This window comes from Stegostoma tigrinum, chromosome 10, assembly GCF_030684315.1.
Source record: "Stegostoma tigrinum isolate sSteTig4 chromosome 10, sSteTig4.hap1, whole genome shotgun sequence".
Classification (NCBI taxonomy): domain Eukaryota; kingdom Metazoa; phylum Chordata; class Chondrichthyes; order Orectolobiformes; family Stegostomatidae; genus Stegostoma; species Stegostoma tigrinum.
In genome coordinates, this window is record NC_081363.1 from 7,784,576 (window position 1) to 7,805,979 (window position 21,404).

The following is a 21,404-nucleotide window of genomic DNA, read 5'->3' on the forward strand; positions in this document are numbered from 1 at the left end:
TTGAATGGTGTCAATCAGTGTTGTTGCAACTGCACTCATCCAGGCAAGTGGGAAGTATTCCATCACACTGCTGTAGTCCATTTGGTGAGGGGACATCTACAATGCTGTTTGGGAGGGCATTCCTCCTTAAGACAGTTCTTTTTCCAGTCTTACAACAGACCCCAGAGACAGGACTTTAGATGCTGGAAGCTAGAACCAGTAAATGTGGAGCTGGAAAAGCACAGCAGGTCAGACAACATCCAAGAAGCAGGGAAGTCAACGTTTTGGGCCAAAATCCTTCATCATAACTGGGCAGGTGGAGGGTAGCACAGAAATAAATAGAGGGAGTAGGGTGGGGCTGGGGTCAGGGTAGGCGGGATGGAGATATGTGGATGCAAGTAGGGGTTTTTATGATTGGCCAGTGGGAAGGGTGGAGTACAAGTGAGTAGGAAGATTTTAAAGCTGATGAAGTCAATATTCAGGCCATTGGATTGTAAGATCTCATGGAGTGGAGGGAAAGTTAAAGTGGATGGCAGCAGGAAGGTCGGGTTGGTTGGTGTGTGGAGAACACAGATGTTCCGCAAACCAGTCCACAAGTCTGTGTTTGATCTCCCCGATATACAGGAGACCACATCGGGCAGCAACAGATACAGTAAGTTAGATGAAGTGCAGGGAATCTCTGCTGGATTGGAAGGATTAATTGGGGTCTTGGATAGAGGTGAGAGATGAGGTGTAGGGGCAGCTGTAGCACTTCCTGCAGTTACAGGGATAGGTACCGGCTGTGGTGAAGAGGTTGGTGGGGAGTGTGAAGCTGACAAGGGAGTCATGGAGTGAATGGTCCCGCGGAGAGTGGACAGGGTGAGGAGGGGAATATCTTTTTGGTGGGGGAAAGGTCAGAGGATGATGCGTTGTATTTGGAGAGTGCTCCCAATAGCAAAAAGGGAAGCAGTCCCTCATCAACAAGTACACCAGTGCCATCCCTCACCTCTTTCTCTGCTACGTTGATGACTATACTGGTGCTGGCTCATGCTCCCACAAGGAATTAGAACTGTTCACCAACTTTGCCAACACCTTCCACTGCGCATTGAAATTCACTTGGACCATTTTTGACACCTCCATCACCTTCCTGGACCTCTTTGTCTCCATCCCCATAACTGACTGCATACTGACATCCATTTCAAACCTACTGACTCCCACAATTAGCTTGACTACACCTCCTCTCACCCACCCTCCTGCAAAAATGCTATCCCATACTCACAAATCCTCTGCCTCCACCACATCTGCTCCCAGGTGGAGGCATTCTACTCTAGGACTTCCCAGATATCCTTCAATTTTAGGGACTGTAGTTTTCCCTCCTCTGTTATTAAGGATGTCATCAATCACATTTCCCATGCTTTGGCCCTCAAACCCTCTTGCCCCAACAACAATAAGAATAGAGTTCCCTTAGTCCTCACATAACACCCCACCAACCTCTGAATATAACACTTAATCCTCTAACATTTCCGCCACATACAATCAGAGCTCACTACCAAAGATATTTCCCTCCCTACCCCTGTCCACTTTCATCCGAGTCTGTTCAATCCATGACTCCCTCATTAGCTCCACACTCTCTTCCAACCCCTCTACCACACCTGGTACTTTTCCCTGCAACTGCAGGATCTGCTACACTTGCAGAGATTCACTACACTTCATCTAACTTCATTGACTGTATCTATTGCTCCTGGTGTCATCTCTATATCAGAGCAACCAAACGCAGACTCGGGGACCAGTTTGCAGAGCATCTGCGCTCTGCAAGCACCAACTGACCCAACCTTCTAGTTGCCATCCATTCTAACTCTCCCTCCCACTCCGCTAGTGGCTTGTGCATCCTTGGCCTCCTCCACCGTCAAAGTGAGGCCAAACATAAACTGGAGGAACAACACATTACAGCCCAACAGCCTGAATATTGAGAGATAATAAGAACTGCGGATACTGGAGAATCCGAGATAACAAGGTGTGGAGCTGGATGAACACAGCAGGCCAAGCAGCATTTTAAAAGCACAAAAGCTGATGTTTCAGGCCTAGACCCTTCGATGAAGGGTCCCGATCTGAAACGTCAAGCTTTCCTGCTCCTCTGCTTGGCCTGCTGTGTTCGTTCAGCTTCACACCGTGTCATCTCTAATATTCTGGGTACATGGGTTCAAATACCTTAATGGCACATTGTGGAATGTGAATTCAATAAAAAGAATAAAGGGTCCACCGATGATGTGAAACCACTGTCGATTGTTGGAAAAACCCATGTGGCTGACTAATGTCCTACAGGAAAGTAAATCTGCCATTGTTACCTGCTTTGGCCTACATGTGACTCCAGACCCACAGTGAATATGGATGGGCAATGAATGCTGGCCTAGCCAATGACGCCCATATCCCATGAATGAATTTTAAAAAATCTTGCATTTACCTTAGCAAGGTTTGCCAGCTCTTGTTGGAAGCATGTTTAATTACATGACATTCTATCCACATGACTGCTGGCTTTGTGATGCATAATTATGTGACATTTTATTATGTGGCATTTATTACAGGACTTCTGCAAGTTCATTTCACAAATCCTCATCTGAGAGACAGCTAACTACAAAACTCCATTCCAGAGACTCCCAAATGTTAATTGTGTTCTTGTGTAGATTTTTTATGCCTTGATATTAGTTCAGGCCAGACCTTTTCAGAATTGTTAAACCATGTTTATTGTACATGATAGAAAGACTATGGAGAGGAGGATTCAATGCTCCATAGGTTCAATATCATGGTAGAACATGAACACGTGCCCACTGAGGTCGAAATGGCACCACACCTTACCTCAGAGACTTATCTTTCTATTTGTGAATCACCAGGAAGAGTATAGATATGCTTCTTCAAAAGGAAATCAACAAGGACTGCAAAGAATCAACATAGATCTCTTCAGAGATTGCTGCTTTCACTGGACACTTTGCAGTCAGAACTGGCAGTGTGACAAAAACAGAAATAGCTGGAGGAACTCAGCAGATCAGGCAGTATCTGTGAAAAGAAAGTGGAGTCAATGTTTCAGGTCCAGTGACCCTTCCTCAGAATCTTATCAGCTATTTCTGTTTTTGTTTCCGATTTCCAACGTCCACAGTTCTTTGTTTTTTGTTCTGTTGGAACTACATTTGCTATTGCCACAGATCATGCCAGGCAAAACAGTAAGATAAGAGGAACTTGAGCATTGCCTGTCACATCTGACAGTATCTCTAAATTGCAGGATGAAGACAAATAATTTTCTACACTCTTTTAGAATATAGAACATCATTCTCAGACATCAGAGAAAATGGGAACTGCAGATGCTGGAGAATCCAAGATAACAAAGTGTGAAGCTGGATGAACACAGCAGGCCCAGCAGCATCTCAGGAGCACAAAAGCTGACATTTTGGGCCTAGACCCTTCATCAGAGAGGGGGATGGGGAGAGGGTTCTGAAATAAAGAGGGGGAGGTGGACTGAAGATGGAGAGAAAATAAGATAGGTGGAGAGGAGAGTATAGATGGGGAGGTGGGGAGGGGATAGGTCAGTCTGGGGAGGACGGACAGGTCAAGGAGGCAGAATGAGGTTAATAGGTAGGAAATGGAGGTGCGGCTTGAGGTGGGAGGAGGGGATAGGTGAGAGGAAGAACAGGTTAGGGAGGCGGGGACGAGCTGGGCTGGTTTTGGGATGCAGTGGGGGAAGGGGAGATTTTGAAGCTTGTGAAGTCCACATTGATACCATTGGGCTGCAGGGTTCCCAAGCGGAATGTGAGTTGCTGTTCCTGCAACCTTCAGGTGGCATCATTGTGGCACTCTAGGAGGGCCATGATGGACATGTCGTCTAAGGAATGGGAGGGGGACTTAAAATGGTTCGCGACTGGCAGGTGCATTTGTTTATTGCGAACCGAGCGGAGGTGTTCTGCAAAGCAGTCCCCAAGCCTCCGCTTGGTTTCCGCAATGTAGAGGAAGCCACACCAGGTACAGTGCATACAGTATACCACAATGGCAGATGTGCAGGTGAACATCTGCTTCATCTGGAAAGTCATCTTGGGGCCTGGGATGGGGGTTAGGGAGGAGGCGTAGGGGGCAAGTGTAGCACTTCCTGCGATTGCAGGGGAAGGTGCCGGGTGTGGTGGGGTTGGAGGGGACAAGGAGCAGACAAGGGAGTCACGGAGAGAGTGGTCTCTCCGGAAGGCAGACAAGGGTGGGGATGGAAAAATGTCTTGGTAGGTGGGGTCAGATTGTAGATGGCGGAAATGTCAGAGGATGATGCGTTGTATCCGGAGGTTGGTGGGGTGGTATGTGAGGACTAGGGGGATTCTATTTGGGTGGTTATTGTGGGGACAGGGTGTGAGGGGATGTGTTGCGAGAAATGCAGTCAAGGGCGTTCTCGACCACTGTGGGGGGATGTTGCGGTCCTTGAAGAACGTGGACTTCTGGGATGTGCGGGAGTGGAATGCCTCATCCTGGGAACAGATGCGGTGGAGGCAAAGGAATTGGGAATAGGGGATGGAATTTTTGCAGGAGTGTGGGTGGGACGAGGTGTATTCAAGGTAGCTGTGGGAGTCGGTGGGCTTGATCAGTACTGCTGAAGATTTTCCCTACAAATGCAGGGTTTCCTCATCCCTATTCTCTTGGATGAACTCATAAGGTGCCCCTCTAAACTGCCTCATGAAATACTGTTGTGATCACCTTTAAAGCTGAAAGGACGGAAAATTACATCACTTCTTTGCTATGTTATGTTTCCTTATTTACACTGTTGTTCAAAGAAAGTGGCTTCACTACAAAATTAGGTGAAGGATTCTGTTCTCTTTGAGCTGGAAGAGTGTCAGAAGAATGCTGCGTCAATAACTGAGTTGGGTAGAAGCAGGATTCATTTCACAGAATCATAGAATTTTTATCATACAAAATGAGCAAAGCACCTACTGCATTTCTCTCACTGCCTCTCTATAACCTAGCACATTCACCTTTTTCAATAATAATTCAATTCCCTATTGAATGCTTCAGTTGAACCTTCCAGTACATCTTCGGGCAACACATTCCAGATCTTAACAACCCACTGCATAGAAAAATTGCCCCTCATGTTTCCATTGTTTCTGTTACAATTACTTTAAATCTGTGTCCTCTCATTCTTAGAATCACAGAATCCCTACAGTGTAGAAGCAGATCATTCAGTGCATCAAATCCATACCAACCCTCCAAAGAGCATTCCATCCACACAAACATATTTCCTAACCTATTTCTTTAACTTGGCATTTATTATGACTAACCCGACTAACCAGCACATCCCAGGACACTATGGGGCAATTTAGCATGGTCAATCCACCTAATCTGCACATCTTTGTACTGTGACAGGGAACTCATGCAGACAGAGGAGAAACTCTGCACAGACAGTCATCGATGGAGGAATCAAACCCAGGTCTCTGCCACTGTTGGGCAGCATGCTAACCACTGAACCACTGCCCCATTCTGTGACAGAGGCTTCTCATTATCTGTTCTTTCAGACCCCTCATGATTTTGAATACTTTGATCACACTGCCCCTAACCCTTCTGTCCAAGGACAAAAGTCTGCTTTTCTCTATGTACAAAACTAATTTTCCTCATCCCTGGAATCATTCTTCTGACTGTTTTCTGTACTCTCTCCAATGCCTTCACATCTTTCCTGCAGTGTAGTGCACAGAACTGGATGCAATACTAAGTTTAGGCCAAACTAAATGTTTTATTGAGACTTAACATAATCTGTTTTTTATTTTGCTTGTATTCTATGCTTCTATTAATAAAGCCTAGGATACTATATTTTTAATTAATCACTCACAAACTGTCCTGCGACCTTAAATAATGAATGTGTGTATACACCCAAATCCCTCTGCTCCTGCATTATCTTTAAAATTGTTCTCTTCACTTTAAATAGTGTCTCCGTGTTCTTTCTAACAACATGAATTGCTTCACATTTCTCTGTAATGAATCTGATCTGCCACTTTTCTGCCAATTCCAACAACCTGTTCATGTCCTTTTGAAGTTCTACATTATCCTCATCAGTGTACTATGCTTCCAAGTTTCACAACATTTATGCATTTTGGAATTGTGTCCCGTATAGCAATCTCTAATTTATTCTTCACCCTATGAGTCATACAATTGTGGCATGCCTTACCTTCCACTGTCTCAGAATTTTCTCCTGCAATTTACAGAGTTTTAACCACCAAACCTTTCACCCCTGTCAGCTTCTTGTCACCTAACCTCCGCTTCTTGCTTTTCCCATTTCCTTCTCTTTACAGGTTTTCTTTCTCAATGCTAAACCTGAAATTTGGACTGTGGTTTCTGTCCAGTGTTCACAATTTTCTTTGAAAAGAAAAAGATGTGTAAAACACAAATATCCAGAAAGCCTTTCTACCCGACTGTACTGTACCTCATTGCTTATCGACGGATCCAAAGTTTCAGCATCCATTGCCAAATGAAAGTATGCTTCATGAAAAGGCAACAAAACCTTAAGATTTCTCAACTCAGTCAGTACTGAGTTAAATTAAAGTTTAACCAGGATTACTGAGGAGATGATTCAGTCATTATTACTTGGCTGCACTTTTGCAATTTGTCTAATGGTTAACGCCAGTTGACCAATTTATGGAATGGAAAGATTCAGTTTAGCTGCAAATGTTTCTGCCAAGTCACCATGAGTGCAGCAATAACTTTGGGCATACCTGCAGTGAGTACAAAGGCATATATAATCCATAAATTGTCCCATTTTTCTGGAGCATAGGGTGTTGCACAGAGCAGTCCCTTAAAACCACAGATTGCAGCAATTCTCGGACTCCCAGCCCAAGTCTTTATTTTGCAGTACTGCGGAGTCCATGGATCACATCAGTTGTGGGAAAATGCACAATCTTTGTAGTTATTTGAATGATCTTTCTTTGAATTTTTTATTTCATTTTCTCCCTACGCTCCTGATCTTTGGTCATCCTGTGCAGAGAGGTGTGGGCAAATTGAGGACCTCCTTGTGGGTCTGTTCCTGGGCCTGGTGGAGGGAATGTCGCTCAGTTGTGTGTGATAGCACATCTGGGTGTAGAGAAAAAGAAATCCATATGTTGTAAGGGGTCTTGAAGCACAGTAGCACTTTCCCTACCTCTGGACAAGGAGGTCTAGGTTCAAGTCCCACCTGCTCCAGAGGTGTGTAACAGCCTCCCTGATCAAGTCGATTAGAAGCTACCTAAAAATTATGACAAATTTAAAAAAAATTCATCAGTGTCCATCCCAAAAATATACATCCACACGTACAATCATTAACGGAGCCAGCATTATTGCCCATTTTCAGTTGACCTGTACAAGGTGGTGGTGAACTGTCTTCCTGAACCGTTGCTGTCCATGTGGCACAGCGATATCCACAATACCGTTAGGAAGGGAGTTCCAAGACACCAATAAAAACAGTTAGAAACCAATTAAACAAATGATAGACACGGGCCAGTACAAGTCAGACCGAAATAAATAGATAAAAGCAGAAAGTCATGGAGAGACTCAACACATCTGGAAATACCTGTGGAGAGAGGCAAAAAACATTCAAGTCCAATATACCTCCTCTTCCTAACTGGCCAAGGTACCAGGGTGAAATAACTGCACAGAGGCCAGTATTCCATCAGCACGTCACCCTTTTATTTACGTGTGCACAGTGCATGGGCTCTGACCAGCCAGCTCAGACCTGTCCCTAGACTGAGGAGGCCTTCTGAATCTCTCATTTTTTTTCCTCGACTGAGGAGATTCTAATCTCCCAGTTATTTTTTCAGTTTTTTTTGTCTTTTTCCTTTTTACGCAGGAACACTGGCTGTCACCAGCTAGCTCGGAGTCTGTTTGAATCTCATATCTGTCAGCCAGGGCTCCATGATTGGCCCAGGTTAACAGCCCCAATCAAGGATCCCACAGTTAATAAGATCTACCTGGCCCATTCCAATCACTACACAGGGTTAACTCCCTGCTCTGTTCCAAAATAGCACTATTATGTCTTTGTATCTATTTGAGAGAACAAACAGGGTGACTCAAGTTAACAGCCAATCCGACATTTGTCACATCTAATAGTGCAGCACCCCATCGGTATAGCACAAGGAGTATCAGCTGATATTCAAGTCTCCGGTACGGAGCTTCATCCTAGAAGCTTCTAACTCTGCCTTCTCAGCAGCAATTTGGGATTACTTACTCCAGGTCAAGTTGACATAAGGAAGGAGGAAGTGTTCGGTATCCTAAAAGACATTAAGGTGGACAAGTCCCCAGGTCCGGATGGGATCTATCCCAGGGACTGAGGGAAGCGAGAGAGGAACTAGCGAGGGCTTTAACAGATATCTTTGCAGCATTCTTAGACACAGGTGAGGTCCCAGAGGACTGGAGGTTTGCTAATGTCCCCTTGTTTAAGAAGGGCAGCAAGGATAATCCAGGTAATTATCGACCGGTGAGCCTGACGTCAGTGGTAGGGAACCTACTGGAGAAGATACTGAGGGATAGGATCTATTCCCATTTGGAAGAAAATTGGCTTATTAGTGATAGGCAACATGGTTTTGTGCAGGGAAGGTAATGTCTTACCAACTTAATAGAATTCTTTGAGGACGTGACAAAGTTGGTCGATGAGGGAAAGGCTGTAGACATCATATACATGGACTTCAGTAAGGTGTTTGATAAGGTTCCCCATGGCAGGCTGATGGAGAAAGTGAAGTCACACGGGGTCCAGGGTGTGCTAGCTGGATGGATAAAAAAACCGGCTAGGCAACAGGAGACAGAGAGTGCTAGTAGAAGGGAGTTTCTCAAATTGGAGACCTGTGACCAGTGGTGTTCTACAGGGATCTGTGCTGGGACCACTGTTGTTTGTGATATATGTAAATGATTTGGAGGAAGGTGTAGGTGGTCGGATCAGCACGTGTGCAGATGACACTAAGATTGGTGGAGTAGCAGATAGTGAAGGGGACTGTCAGAGATTACAGCAGAATACAGATAGACTGGAGAGTTGGGCAGATAAATGGCAGATGGAGTTCAATCCAGTAAAATGCGAGGTGATGCATTTTTGATGATCAAATTCAAAGGAGAACTATACAGTAAATGGAAAAGTCCTAGGGAAAATTGATGCACAGGGAGATCTGGGTGTTCAGGTCCATTGTTCCCTGAAGGTGACAACGCAGGTCAATAGGGTGGTCAAGAAGGCATATGGCATGCTTTCCTTCATTGGACGGGGTATTGAGTACAAGAGTTGGCAGGTCATGTTGCAGTTGTATAGGACTTTGGTTCGGCCACATTTGGAGTGCTGTGTACAGTTCTGGTCACCACATTACAAAAAGGATGTGGATGCTTTGGCGAGGGTGCAGAGGAGGTTCACCAGGATGTTGCCTGGTATGGAGGGTGCTAGCTATGAAGAGAGGTTGAGTAGATTAGGATTATTTTCATTTGAAAGACAGAGATTGAGGGGGGACCTAATTGAGGTCTGCAAAATCATGAGGGGTATAGACAAGATGAATAGCAAAAAGCTTTTTCCCAGAGTAGGGGATTCAATTACTAGGGGTCATGAGTTCAAAGTGAGACGAGGAAAGTTTAGGGGAGATATGCGTGGAAAGTTCTTTACACAGAGGGTGGTGGGTGCCTGGAACGCGTTGCCAGCAGAGGTGGTAGACGCAGACACGTTAGCGTCTTTTAAGATATATTTGGACAGGTACATGGATGGGCAGGGAGCAAATGGACACAGACCGTTAGAAAATAGATGACAGGACGATCTTGATCGGCGCAGGCTTGGAGGGCCGAAGGGCCTGTTCCTGTGCTGTAATTTTCTTTGTTCTTCTTTGTTCTTTGTTCTACTCAGGAATGCCTCATATATTGTACTGTTCTATATTCTATTATGCAGGTTCGTTTGATTTTAGAGTAGGATAATAGGTCGGCACAACATTGTGAGCTGAAGGGCCTGTACTGTTCTTTGAAGAAAGGCTTGGATAAGATACAGAGCATTAGAATTATCGCAAAGCATGCGTCAGTCTCCTCAGAAGAGGTTAAGTTGATTAAACTTACTCACCAGCTGAATAAAAGAAATTCTAAGCCTCGAGGAATTTGGCTGTCAGATCAGATTTAATTGAATAAAACTGCACAAACCCTTCCTGTCAAAAGTCTAGAGTACTGTGTTGATTGGTGTGTTGCATTTTTTTAAAATTCATCATGTGATGTGAGCATTACTGGCTTGGCCCAGCATTTATTGACCATCCCTAATTGCCTTTGAGAAGATAATGGTAAGCTTCCTTTTTGGACCACTGATGCAGGTAGAATGCCATAATGCCATTAGGGAGGGAGTTTGACCCTGTGATAGTGAAGGAGTAGCAATATATTGCCAAGTCATGATGGTGAGTAGCTCCGAGGGGAACCGGCAGGTAATGGTTATGTTCCCATGTATCTGCTGCCCTTGGCCTTCTAAATGGAAGTTGTCATGGGTTTGAAAGGTTCTGTCTGAGGACCCCTGGAGAATTTATGCAGTGTAATTTGTAGATGGTACAGACTGCTGCCATTGCATGTCTGTGCCTGAGGGAGTGAATGTTTGTTGATGGGGTGCTCATCAAATGAGCTGCATTGTCCTGGATATGTCAAGCTTCTTGTGTGTTGCTTAAGCTCCACTCAAATGGCAAGTGGGGAGTATTCTATGATATTCACACCTTGTGCCTTGTAGAAGGTGGATAGGATTTGGGGAGTTAAGAGGTTATTACACACTCCAGGATTCATCATCTCTGATCTGCTCTTATGGCCACAGTATTTCAAGGAGCACTAGTTAGTTTCATTCTTGTTGGAAATTATTATTGCTTGGCACTTGCATGGCACAAATGTTACTTGCAATTTGTCAGACCAAACTCAGATATTGTCCAGGTCTTGCTTCTTTTGGACATTTGATTACTTCACTATCTGAGGAGTTACAATTGTGCTGAACATTGTGTAGTCATCAGCGAATATCCCTACTTCTGACCTTATGAGGGAGGGAAGCATCTGAAAATGGTTGAGTCTAGAGCATTCATTTGAGGAACTAATACTGAAATGTCCTGGAACCAATGTGATTGACCTCCAACAACCACAACCATCTTCCTTTGTGCCAGGAGACTCTAACCAATGCAGAATGTCCCCTGATTACCACTGATTCCAGCTTTACTAGGGTTCCTCGATGCCAAATTTGGTCAAATGTGGCTTTGATGTCAAGTGCTGTCACCGACACCTGAACTTTGGAATTCAGCTCTTTTGTCCATGATTGAACAAAACTGTAAATGAGATCAGGAGCTGAATGGGCCTGGCAGAACCCAAACTGGGTGTCACTGAGCAGGCTATTGCTAAGCAGGAGTTGGTTAATGGCACTGTTGATGATACCTTCCATCACCTTTCTGGTCCAGTTGGATTTGTTCTATGCTTTGTGAACAAGACATACATGGTTAATTTTCCACATCATCAAGTTGGTGCCAGTGATGTAGCTGTATGAGAGCAGCTTGGCTAGGGGTGTGTTAAACTGTGGAACACAAGTCTTCAGTACTATTGCGGGTGTTGTCAAGGCCCATAGCCATTGCAATATTCAATGCCTCCAATCAAAATGGCCGAAGACTGGCATCTGCAAAGCTGGTAGCCTCTGAAGGACATCAAGATGGATCATCCACTCAACATTTCTGGCTGAAATTTGTTGCAAATATATCAGCCTTATCTTTTGCACTGATGTGCTAGGCTCCCCCATCATTGAAGATTTAGATATTTGTGGTGCCTCCTCCTCCCGTGAAATAATTGTCCACCACCAATCATGAAGGAGTGCAGTACTTCAATCTGGACTGTTAGTTATCTATCACTTGCCACTTATGCTGCAGAGAATGCAGGTAATCCTGTGTTCTAGCTTCTCCAGGTTGAGATGCCTGTTGCAGCACCTGTGTTGGAGTATATTCTTGGAGTCACTGCCAAAGATGTTTTTAAAATCCAGATTATTATTGAATTCAAATTCCTCCATTTGTTGTAGTTTTTGAACTCAGGTGCCCAAAACATTATTTGGGTCTCTGGACTACTAGTCCAACGACAATAGCACCAGACTATCATAATGTAGGAAAGGTGGCAGTCAAAGTGCAAAGTAGGATTCCACAAGCAGCAATGATAATGTACTTCAGTAGTAACAAAGTGTGGAGCTGGATGAACAGAGCAGGCCAAGCAGTATCTTAGGAGCACAAAAGCTGACATTTTGGGCCGAGACCCTTCATCAGAAAAGGGGGATGGGGACAGGGTTCTGAAATAAATAGGGAGACAGGGGGAGGCGGATTGAAAATGGATAGAGGAGAAGGTAGGTGGAGAGGAGACAGACAAGTTAAAGGGGCAGGGATGGAGCCTGTAGAGGTGAGGATAGGTGGGGACGTAGGGAGGGGATAGGTCAGTCCGGGGAAGATGGACAGGTCAAGGGGGCGGGATGAGGTTACTAGCTAGGAAATGGAGGTGCGGCTTGAGGTGGGAGGAGGCGATAGGTGAGAGGAAGAACAGGTTAGGAAGGCGGGGATGAGCTGGGCTGGTTTTGGGATGTGGTGGGGGGAGGGGACCTCAATATGGATTTCACAAGCTTCAAAATCTCCCCTCCCCCCACCGCATTCCAAAACCAGCCCAGCTTATCCCCGCCTCCCTAATATGTTCTTCCTCTCACCTGTCCCCTCCTCCCACCTCAAGCTGCACCTCCATTTCCTACCTACTAACCCCATCCCACCCCCTTGACCTGTCCATCCTCCCCGGACTGACCTATCCTCTCCCTACCTCCCCATCTATACTCACTTCTACAGGCTCCATCCCCGCCCCTTTAACTTGTCTGTCTCCTCTCCACCTATCTTCGATCCACCGCCCCCTCTCTCCCTATTTATTTCAGAACCCTCTCCCCATCCCCCTTTTCTGATGAAGGGTCTAGGCCCGAAACGTCAACTTTTGTGCTCCTGAGATGCTGCTTGGCCTGCTGTGTTCATTCAGCTCCACACTTTGTTATCTCGGATTCTCCAGCATCTGCAGTTCCCATTATCTCTGATGTATTTCAGTGACGTTTGCTGAGGGAGTGATGTTGACCAAGACTTGCTGGTGAAAGCCCTGTCTGAGCTGAGATGTCTTGTCCTTAACAATACCATAGCTTGCTTGTATTTTGTTTCTCCTTAATACTCATATACACCCATTAAGGCTGTTCTTTTACTACAATGGCATATAATCTAGTGGACACCCTCAGTTCCACTGAAGATAACTTCCTTGTTCTTCTGTGATAAAATGTTGTCAGATCTTACAAATCCATCTGAAAGGGCAGACAGGCCATTGGTTAAGTGTCTCCTCTCAAAGGCAGCACTTTTGACAATGTAGCAATGCTTCATTACTGGTACTGAGAGGAACCATACTGTGGGTATTCTGAAGGCAACTTAGTGAACAGATGAGAAACATGATCGTTTCTAATTACCCTTTTGTATTTCTACTGGATAACAAAAGCAACCTATATCTGGGTCACAACTGATACTTACTTATCATGAAATACCCCAAAGTCCATCAGCAGCATTATAAACAAAGAACGACACCAAAGAAGATACCAGTGTAATTTACGAACAAGTCGGCCAAATAGGTAGGTTTTAGTCTGAGGCCAGAATTGGAGGAGCACATATCTTGGAGGATTTAAGGGCTGAAGAATATTACATTCAAAGGGAGAGGTGAGACCAAAGAATATTTGAAAACAAGAATGAAAATTTTAAAACCAAGATGATGCTTGACGAGGAGCCAATGTGGATCAGCAAACACAGGAGAGGTTGGGAAACAGGGCTTACAGTGGATTTATATATCTTCATCAGATTTATGGATGACTGTGATTATATGGAGGGCAGAATGCAAGAGACGAGCCAGGAGTGTATTTGAATACTCATTGCTAAAGCTTACAAATGCATGAAAATCTACTTAGGAGACGAAGTTGGAGCACATGTGATGTGGGGGAGGGAAATATACTAGTATAGATTGAGAATTATTATAGCACAGAAAACAGAAAGGGGATAAATGAATAATTTTCAGGTTGGCAAGTCGTGACTAGTGCAGTACCTCAAGGATCAGTGATTGGGCCCTGGCTATTCACAACCTATAGCATATAATTTGGACATGGGGATTAAATGTAACATTTCTAAGTTTGCAGATGATACAAAATTCAATGGGACTGTGAGCTGTGAAAAGAATGCTAAGATGTTCTTCAAGGGAATTTGGAATGCTAAATGAGTAAGCAAAAGTTTGGCAGAAGGAATACAAAGTGGAGAAAAGAGATGTTATCCACTTTGAGAGAAAACAAAAAATGCAAACTGCATCTTTTAAATGGTGAAAGGCTGGCAAGTATCAAACTTCAAAAGGACTTCAGGGACCTTGTTCATGAGTCAGTTAAAGTTAACATGTAGGCACAACCAATTAGGTGAACGGTATGTTGGTCTTTACTATACTAAACTAATTCCTGAGATGAAAATATTGTGCTATGAGGAAATATTAAATTGACCGTACCTATATTCCCTGAAGTTTAGTAGAATTGCAGTAGAATAGTAGAAAAAACAGTTAACACTGACATGAGGAGGAATTTTTTCACTCAGATGGGATTGAATCTTTGGAATTCACTGTAGGAGGCTGTGAAGGTTCAACTATTGGGTATGTTTAAGACTGAGACTGATAGGTTTTTAGATATTAAAAGCACTTTTGCTTCATGCATGGGCGATCATGCCTCACCAATTTGTTACAGTTATTTGATGAAGTGACCAGGAAGGTTGATAAGGGCAGGCAGGCAGACGCAGTCTATATGGATTTCAGTAAGGACTTGGATAAGGTTCCACATAGTAAGCTGCTGTGGAAACTTAGATCGCTTGGAATCGTGGGAGAGTTGGCAAATTGAATACGCAATTGGATTGATGGTAGGAAGCAGAGAGTAATAGTAGAAGGATGCTTGTCAGACTAAAGGCCTGTGACTAGTGGTGTGCCTTAGGGGTCGGTGCTGGGCCCATTGCTGCTTGTTATCTATATCAATGATTTGGATGAGAATGTACAAGGCATGATTAGTAAGTTTGCCGATGACACTAAAATAGGTGGAATTGTGGACAGTAAGGAAAGTTATCAGAAATTGCAGGGGAAGTGGGCCAAGAAATGGCAAATGGAGTTTAATATAGATGAGTGTGAGGTGTTGCATTTTGGAAAGTGAAATCACGGTAGGAGTTTCGTGGCTAATGGTGGGTCCTTAAGGAGTGAAGTGGAACAAAGGGACCTTGAAGTGCAGGTGCACGGTTCTCTGTAAGTGGAGTCACAGGTAGATAGGGCAATGAAGAAGGCTTCATCAGTCAGGGCATGGAGCTTAGAAGTTGGGAAGTTATGTTGCAGTTGTATGGGACATTGATGAAGCTGCACTTGGAGTACTGTGTTCAGTTTTGGTCACCTTGCGATAGGAAGGATGTGAATGTGCACTCAATCTTTTTGCCAGGGTTGAGAAATTGAGGATTAGAGGGCATCAGTTTAAGGTAAGAGGGGAAAGACTACATGGGAACCTGAGGGACAATTTTTTTTACACAAATGGTGCTACACATATGGAACGAGCTGCCAGCAGAAGTGGTTGAGGCAGGTACATTAACAACATATAAAAGGTATTTGGACAAATACATGAATAGAAAAGGTTTAGAAGGATATGGGCCAAGTGCAGGGGTTAGCAAGGATGGATATTTTGGTTGGCATGGACCAGTTTGGGCCAAACGACCTGTCTTCATGCTGCAGGACTCCATGATCCTGTGACCCAGACATATAGGGATAGTGCAGAAAATGATTTTGAAGTAGAACTTCAGCTACAATTTGCAGGTTTGAAGGGCTGAATGCCCTCTTCCTGTTCCTATTTGTTACATTTTTATGAATGAGGGATTCAACAATAGATGAGCTGAGACATGAGGACTGTCAAGCAATGTAACCAAGTGGAAACAGATGGTTCTGGTAGATGGTATGCATATGAGATTGGAAACCTATCCCGATGTCATATGGGATATCAAGATTGTCAATGAACTAGCTTGATATCCCATATGACATCGGGATAGGTTTCCAATCTCATAGACATTGGACAGAATCTTAGAGCAGTCTGAGTAACATCGGCTATGGTAAAACTTGTGGTAGAATCAGACAAGAGTCCAGCTAGGTTAATCTCAACATCAGGAATAACGGACTGTATCTTGTATGCCTTCTCCCAGCAATGCAGCGAGTTTCTAAGTAGGCAGCAATGGGCTGCTAATCAAGAAGGATCTATATGTTGTCAAATCTTGTTAATGACCCAACTTCCCTTGCTATTCAGCCTCCTCTCACCCAATCTACCAAATAGACAAGAAATTGAGAAAAATCAGCATAAAAATCAGGGTGGGTACCAGCAAATTCAGCTTGTCTTTTGTTCTAAATGCTGCGCACAATAAAGTGCAGCTCAGGCATGGTCCATGGGCACCAATTGCAAGCACCACTAGTCCACAGACATTGGTATCTGGCATTTGCCAACCTCTAATGACCATTGTGGCACCTCTCTGATCAGTTAACTGTCAGCTTAGGACACTCACCATTAAGATATCTATCTGAGGGAATCCAGGGAGTAGGCAACAGTCTGTTCTTCAGGGTTAGCATCATTAATGTAGGGTGTAAAATCAGGGGCAGGGAGAGCAGTTGAAGGTGAAGTTCATGATAACAAAGTGTGGAGCTGGATGAACACAGCAGGCCAAGCAGTTTTTTAGGAGCACAAAAGCTGACATTTCGGGCCTAGACCCTTCATCAGAAAAGGGGGATGGGGAGAGGGTTCTGAAATAAATAGGGAGAGAGGGGGTCCTGAAGAAGGGTTACCCCCGAAACACTGACTGCTCCTTTCCTCCAGATGCTGCCTAGCTTGCTGTGTTCTTCCAGCCTCCTATTTGTCTTCCTTGGATTTCAGCATCTGCAGTTTTTTGTCGCTAACAAATTACAACATGCTGGCTGAGCTAACACTACCAACTCAATGATGCAGAATTTAATGGCAATAACTAAAAAAGTGAATGTCAGCCAAATGTACCCCATCACGTGTGGATATTCCAAGGATGCTGTGGGATGATCGGGATAACATTGCATGGGATGTCATGTAAGGATGGTGATGGCTCAAACAAATGGAAAGTAGAATGGTTGATGTGGATCTGGGAAAGGAAGGGGATCAGGCCGGAGCAAGCTCATCCTTTTTGGTGGAATGTGTTGGTCACAGTCAGTGCAGTACTTTCATCAAATCAGCGCACATGTTGCAACCAGGGCAGTCCGAAACAGACCCTAGGGCTGCTAACGATGCCATTTTCCAGCTTGGAGCAGTCTAGGGTACCTTCCAGCACATTGGAGAACGTACATGAACATCCTGACGTGCTGTTCTCTACGCAGTTAGAGTCTGCAAGGAAGCAATGCGATAGATGTTGAGGAGCCAACGGAATAGGAGTAATCTTTCAAGCAGAAGGATGAGGACACTGTGCTGCAGAGAGGTGTCCTGGTGCATGATGTAAGGTGCTACTAGCCAGACAGGACCTGCTTGACACACATTTCCAGCAGATGTTAGCTTGGTATAGAGACCTTCATGAACTGTCAAGGTCATCATGTCAGCATTGGTTTGAACTGAGGGCGTGGACTGCAGCCTCTAGCTGTTTCCCTTGTGTTCATTTTTGCTGCCTGTCAATAAAGGCTTATGCTTGTACCTGTCTAAATGTTGGCCTGCATATTATGTTCCTTTCCTGGACCATGAGGGTATCCAGTGTGCACTGGGCAAAGAGAAAGTTGACTTAGTGAGGGTGATGAGATGGCTATAGCAAAGACAGGTAAACTGTGTGGCAAAGGGTGTGTCAGCTATACACCATGATTAATGTGCTTTGTGCCTGCTATGCCATTATATTGCCAGTGAGAGGTAAAAACAGATAACCAACGCTCATGCAGGTACCCACTGATCTTTCAAAGTGGCATGCGCAAGGTATGCCAGTCTTTCAGCAGATATCCAGTGAGTGGTGATCAGAGATAATGGGAACTGCAGATATTGGAGAATCCGAGATAACAAAATGTGGAGCTGGATGAACACAGTAGTCGAAGCAGCATCTTAGGAGCACAAAAGCTGACGTTTCAGGACTAGACCCTTCATCAGAAAAGGAGGATGGGGAGAGGATTCTGAAATAAATATGGAGAGAGGTGGAGGCGGACCGAAAATGGATGGAGGAGAAGATAGGTGGAGAGGAGAGTATAGGTGGGGAGGAAGGGAGGGGATAGGTCAGTCTGGGGAGGACGGACAGGTCAAGGGGGCAGGCTGAGGTTAGTAGGTAGGAATTGGAGATGCAGCTTGAGGTGGGAGGAGGGCATAAGTGAGAGGAAGAACAGGTTCGGGAGGTGGGGACGAGTTGGGCTGGTTTTGGGATGCAGTGGGGGGAGGGGAGATTTTGAAGCTGGTGAAATCCACATTGGACACCCGGCACTTTCCCCTGCAACAGCAGGAAGTGCTACACTTGCCCCCACACCTCCTCCCTCACCCCCATCCCAGGCCCCAAGATGACTTTCCACATCAAAAAGATGTTCACCAGCACATCTGCCAATGTGGTATACTGCATCTGCTGTACCCAGTGTGGCTTCCTCTACATTGGGAAACAAGCGGAGGCTTGGGGACCGCTTTGCAGAACACCCTTGCTCGGTTCACAATAAACAACTGCACCTCCCAGTCAGGAACCATTTTAACTCCCCCTCCCATTCCTTAGACAACATGTCCATCCTGGGCCTCCTGCAGTGCCATTATGATGCCACCCGTAGGCTGCAGGAACAGCAACTCACATTCTGCTTGGGAACCCTGCAGCCCAATGGTATCAATGTGGATTTCACCAGCTTCAAAATCTCCCCTCCCTCCAATATATCCCAAAACCAGCCCAGCTCATCCCCACTTCCCTAACCTGTTCTCCCTCTCACCTATCTCCTCCTCTCACCTCAAGCCACACCTCCATTTCCTACCTATTAACCTCATCCCGCCCCCTTGACCTGTCTGTCCTATCTGGACTGACCTATCCCCTCCCCACCTATGCTCTCCTCTCCGCCTGTCTTCTCCATCCATTTCGGGCTACCTCCCCCCTCTCCCTATTTATTTCAGAATCCTCTCCCCATCCCCCTTTTCTGGTGAAGGGTCTAGGCCCAAAACGTCAGCTTTTGTGCTCCTAAGATGCTGCTTGGCCTACTGTGTTCATCCAGCTCCACACTTTGTTATCCAGTGAGTGGTGAGTTGTTCTGGGAGTGGTGAATCATAAGATGGAGCTCGAATTAGACATGAGAGATGCTGTCGGGATGGAGTAGGTAGTTGATGAGGTGTAATTTGGCAAGAAGTGGCAAAAGATCCTGTTGGACTTTGTGATGAGAATCCCAACACCACACCCCCAAAGCAAAAACTTGAAGCAACCTGCACTTAGCCAAGAAAATGCAAGTTTCAACCTATTATTAAATCTGTTTCTCTCTCCATAGAAACTGCAAAGAAGCTGTGGACATCCAGATTTTCTGGTTTTTTTTCATTGTTCCAATATTTACAAAATTTTGCTTTCATTTTATTGTTTAGGTAGTGCTTCAGTGGCACTTAATTCGGTGGGACCTTCCTAAAATTGTGGAGTTCTCACCTTTGACCTATAGGCAAGCACCCTTTTTTCCAATTAAATCCTGTGATACAATACTCAGATGCAATTATACGCACATGCTTAAGTTCATAAACACATTATTTAAATGCACAATAATAAATAGGCATAATCAAATACATATGCACATGGGGGATGGTGAGAGACAACTCCCAGGTAAAAGAGCGAAGTATACTGCTTCACAAAGGGGAGTTCTTTGCCCTTCAGAGTGAAGCGTGGCAAAATGGCAGACTCATCACACAATTTCAGAAACTTTTTATTCTGGATTGTGCTGGAGGAAGGTGCAAATTCTGACTGAATCCTTATGCTAATTTTATGCTACAAAATTATGCTACAACCGATCCTATCTGTTACACCAAAGTTGGAAGAGTGCACTGATATCCAACACATTACCACGCTTCACCAATCAAAATAAAATTTTAGCTTAACTGGACTGGTGATATTGCCAATTATGTGGATCTCAGACTTTTTCTGGTTTAGTATTATAAACAATTCAGCCAGGCTTCTTTAGTCAACAAAGTATATCTAGTTTATAACAAATAAAGCTTACTCCACAAAGATGCGAAGGCAATTAACGAATGATTTAGACCACGCAAATATAATTTTTTATAAAGGCTGTGTTTGTGGCTAATGCCATTGCTTAGTGGGTCACTGTGTGGGACACATGCAGACTCAGAGTCGGGGTCTTTTAAACTTGCATCCAGCAGCAACATCCAGTCTGCTATTTCTTATTTGCAACTAATCATAACTGTATCAGTGTTTTGGAAGTGTATCAGTAACTACATAGCTTAAAAGTAAGTGTAAATATGGCCAATGGGACTAAATAAAGACAAAAATATAAAATTGTTGGAAAAGCTCAACAGGTCTGCAGCATCAGTGGAGAGAAATCAGAGTTAACATTCTGGGTTAAATGACTCTTCCCCAAGGCCAAGTAAATTCTGGGGAGCCCATGAGTGTAGATTTCAAAGTACTGACTGTATTTGGAGTTTTGTACAGATGTTTCTCCTGGTGATTTAAAAGACCCTATGTACTTTACAGGAATTCGCCCAGCTCTGAATTCCCTTCAGGCGCTGCATGTACCTAATCTCAGCACTTACTTTTTAATTTTCTGGAAAAAGCTTATTCGGATTGAAGGCTATTTTTAATTTGCTGAAATCAGTCTGGCATTTCTTATTTGCAACTTATTACAACTGTATCAGTGTTTGAAGTGTATCAGTAATTACATAGGCTGTGATTCACTAAGGGTCTAATGTCATGATGCAACTGCACGTGCATAGATGGAACATGACAGTCATGTTTAATGGCAGTGCCCTAAATTCTGAATTAGGATCGATAACTCTGTTCCACAAAAACTAAGGACAAAAATCTCACGACACCAGGTTATAGCCCAACACGTTTATTTGAAAACACTAGCTTTCAAAGCTTTGCTCCTTCCTCCAATGTAGTGGGGAAGAAGAGGTAGCAAGACATAGAATTTATAAGCAGAGAGGTAAACCCTAAAAATGATCCAGGGTCTAGGCCCGAAACGTCAGCTTTTGTGCTCCTATGATGCTGCTTGGCCTGCTGTGTTCATCCAGCCCCACACTTTGTTATCTTGGATTCTCCAGCATCTGCAGTTCCCATTATCTCTGAAATAATTTTCCCCATAGATTTACATGTACATGCATGTGCGCATGTGTGAGAGAGATTGTGTGTGTGTGCATGTGTGCTTGACAGAGTGGTTGAGTGTGAGGGACTGATGTGTGTGAGAGAGTGTGTGAACAAGGG

General features: G+C 44.4%; 1 protein-coding gene across 13 annotated transcripts in view; it reads right to left on the reverse strand.

Annotated features, from left to right (window-relative positions):
* The window catches only part of dglucy (D-glutamate cyclase), a 106,995-nt gene that overhangs the window by 63,545 nt on the left and 22,046 nt on the right, over positions 1-21,404 (reverse strand). For 2 of the 13 annotated variants that reach the window (XM_048537773.2, XM_048537768.2), the window contains exon 3: positions 7,106-7,189. The exons of 4 other annotated variants lie outside the window; for them this stretch is intronic. Coding sequence is in view for 2 of the 9 variants with exons in the window: in XM_048537777.1 (XP_048393734.1) it covers positions 6,395-6,433 (39 nt within the window). In the remaining 7 variants the exon portion in view is untranslated. Of the gene's footprint in view, positions 1-2,811; positions 3,010-6,139; positions 6,161-6,394; positions 6,529-7,105; positions 7,190-21,404 lie in introns of those variants that run through there. 7 more of the 13 variants (XM_048537765.1, XM_048537766.1, XM_059648956.1 and 4 more) reach the window with 6 other exon arrangements.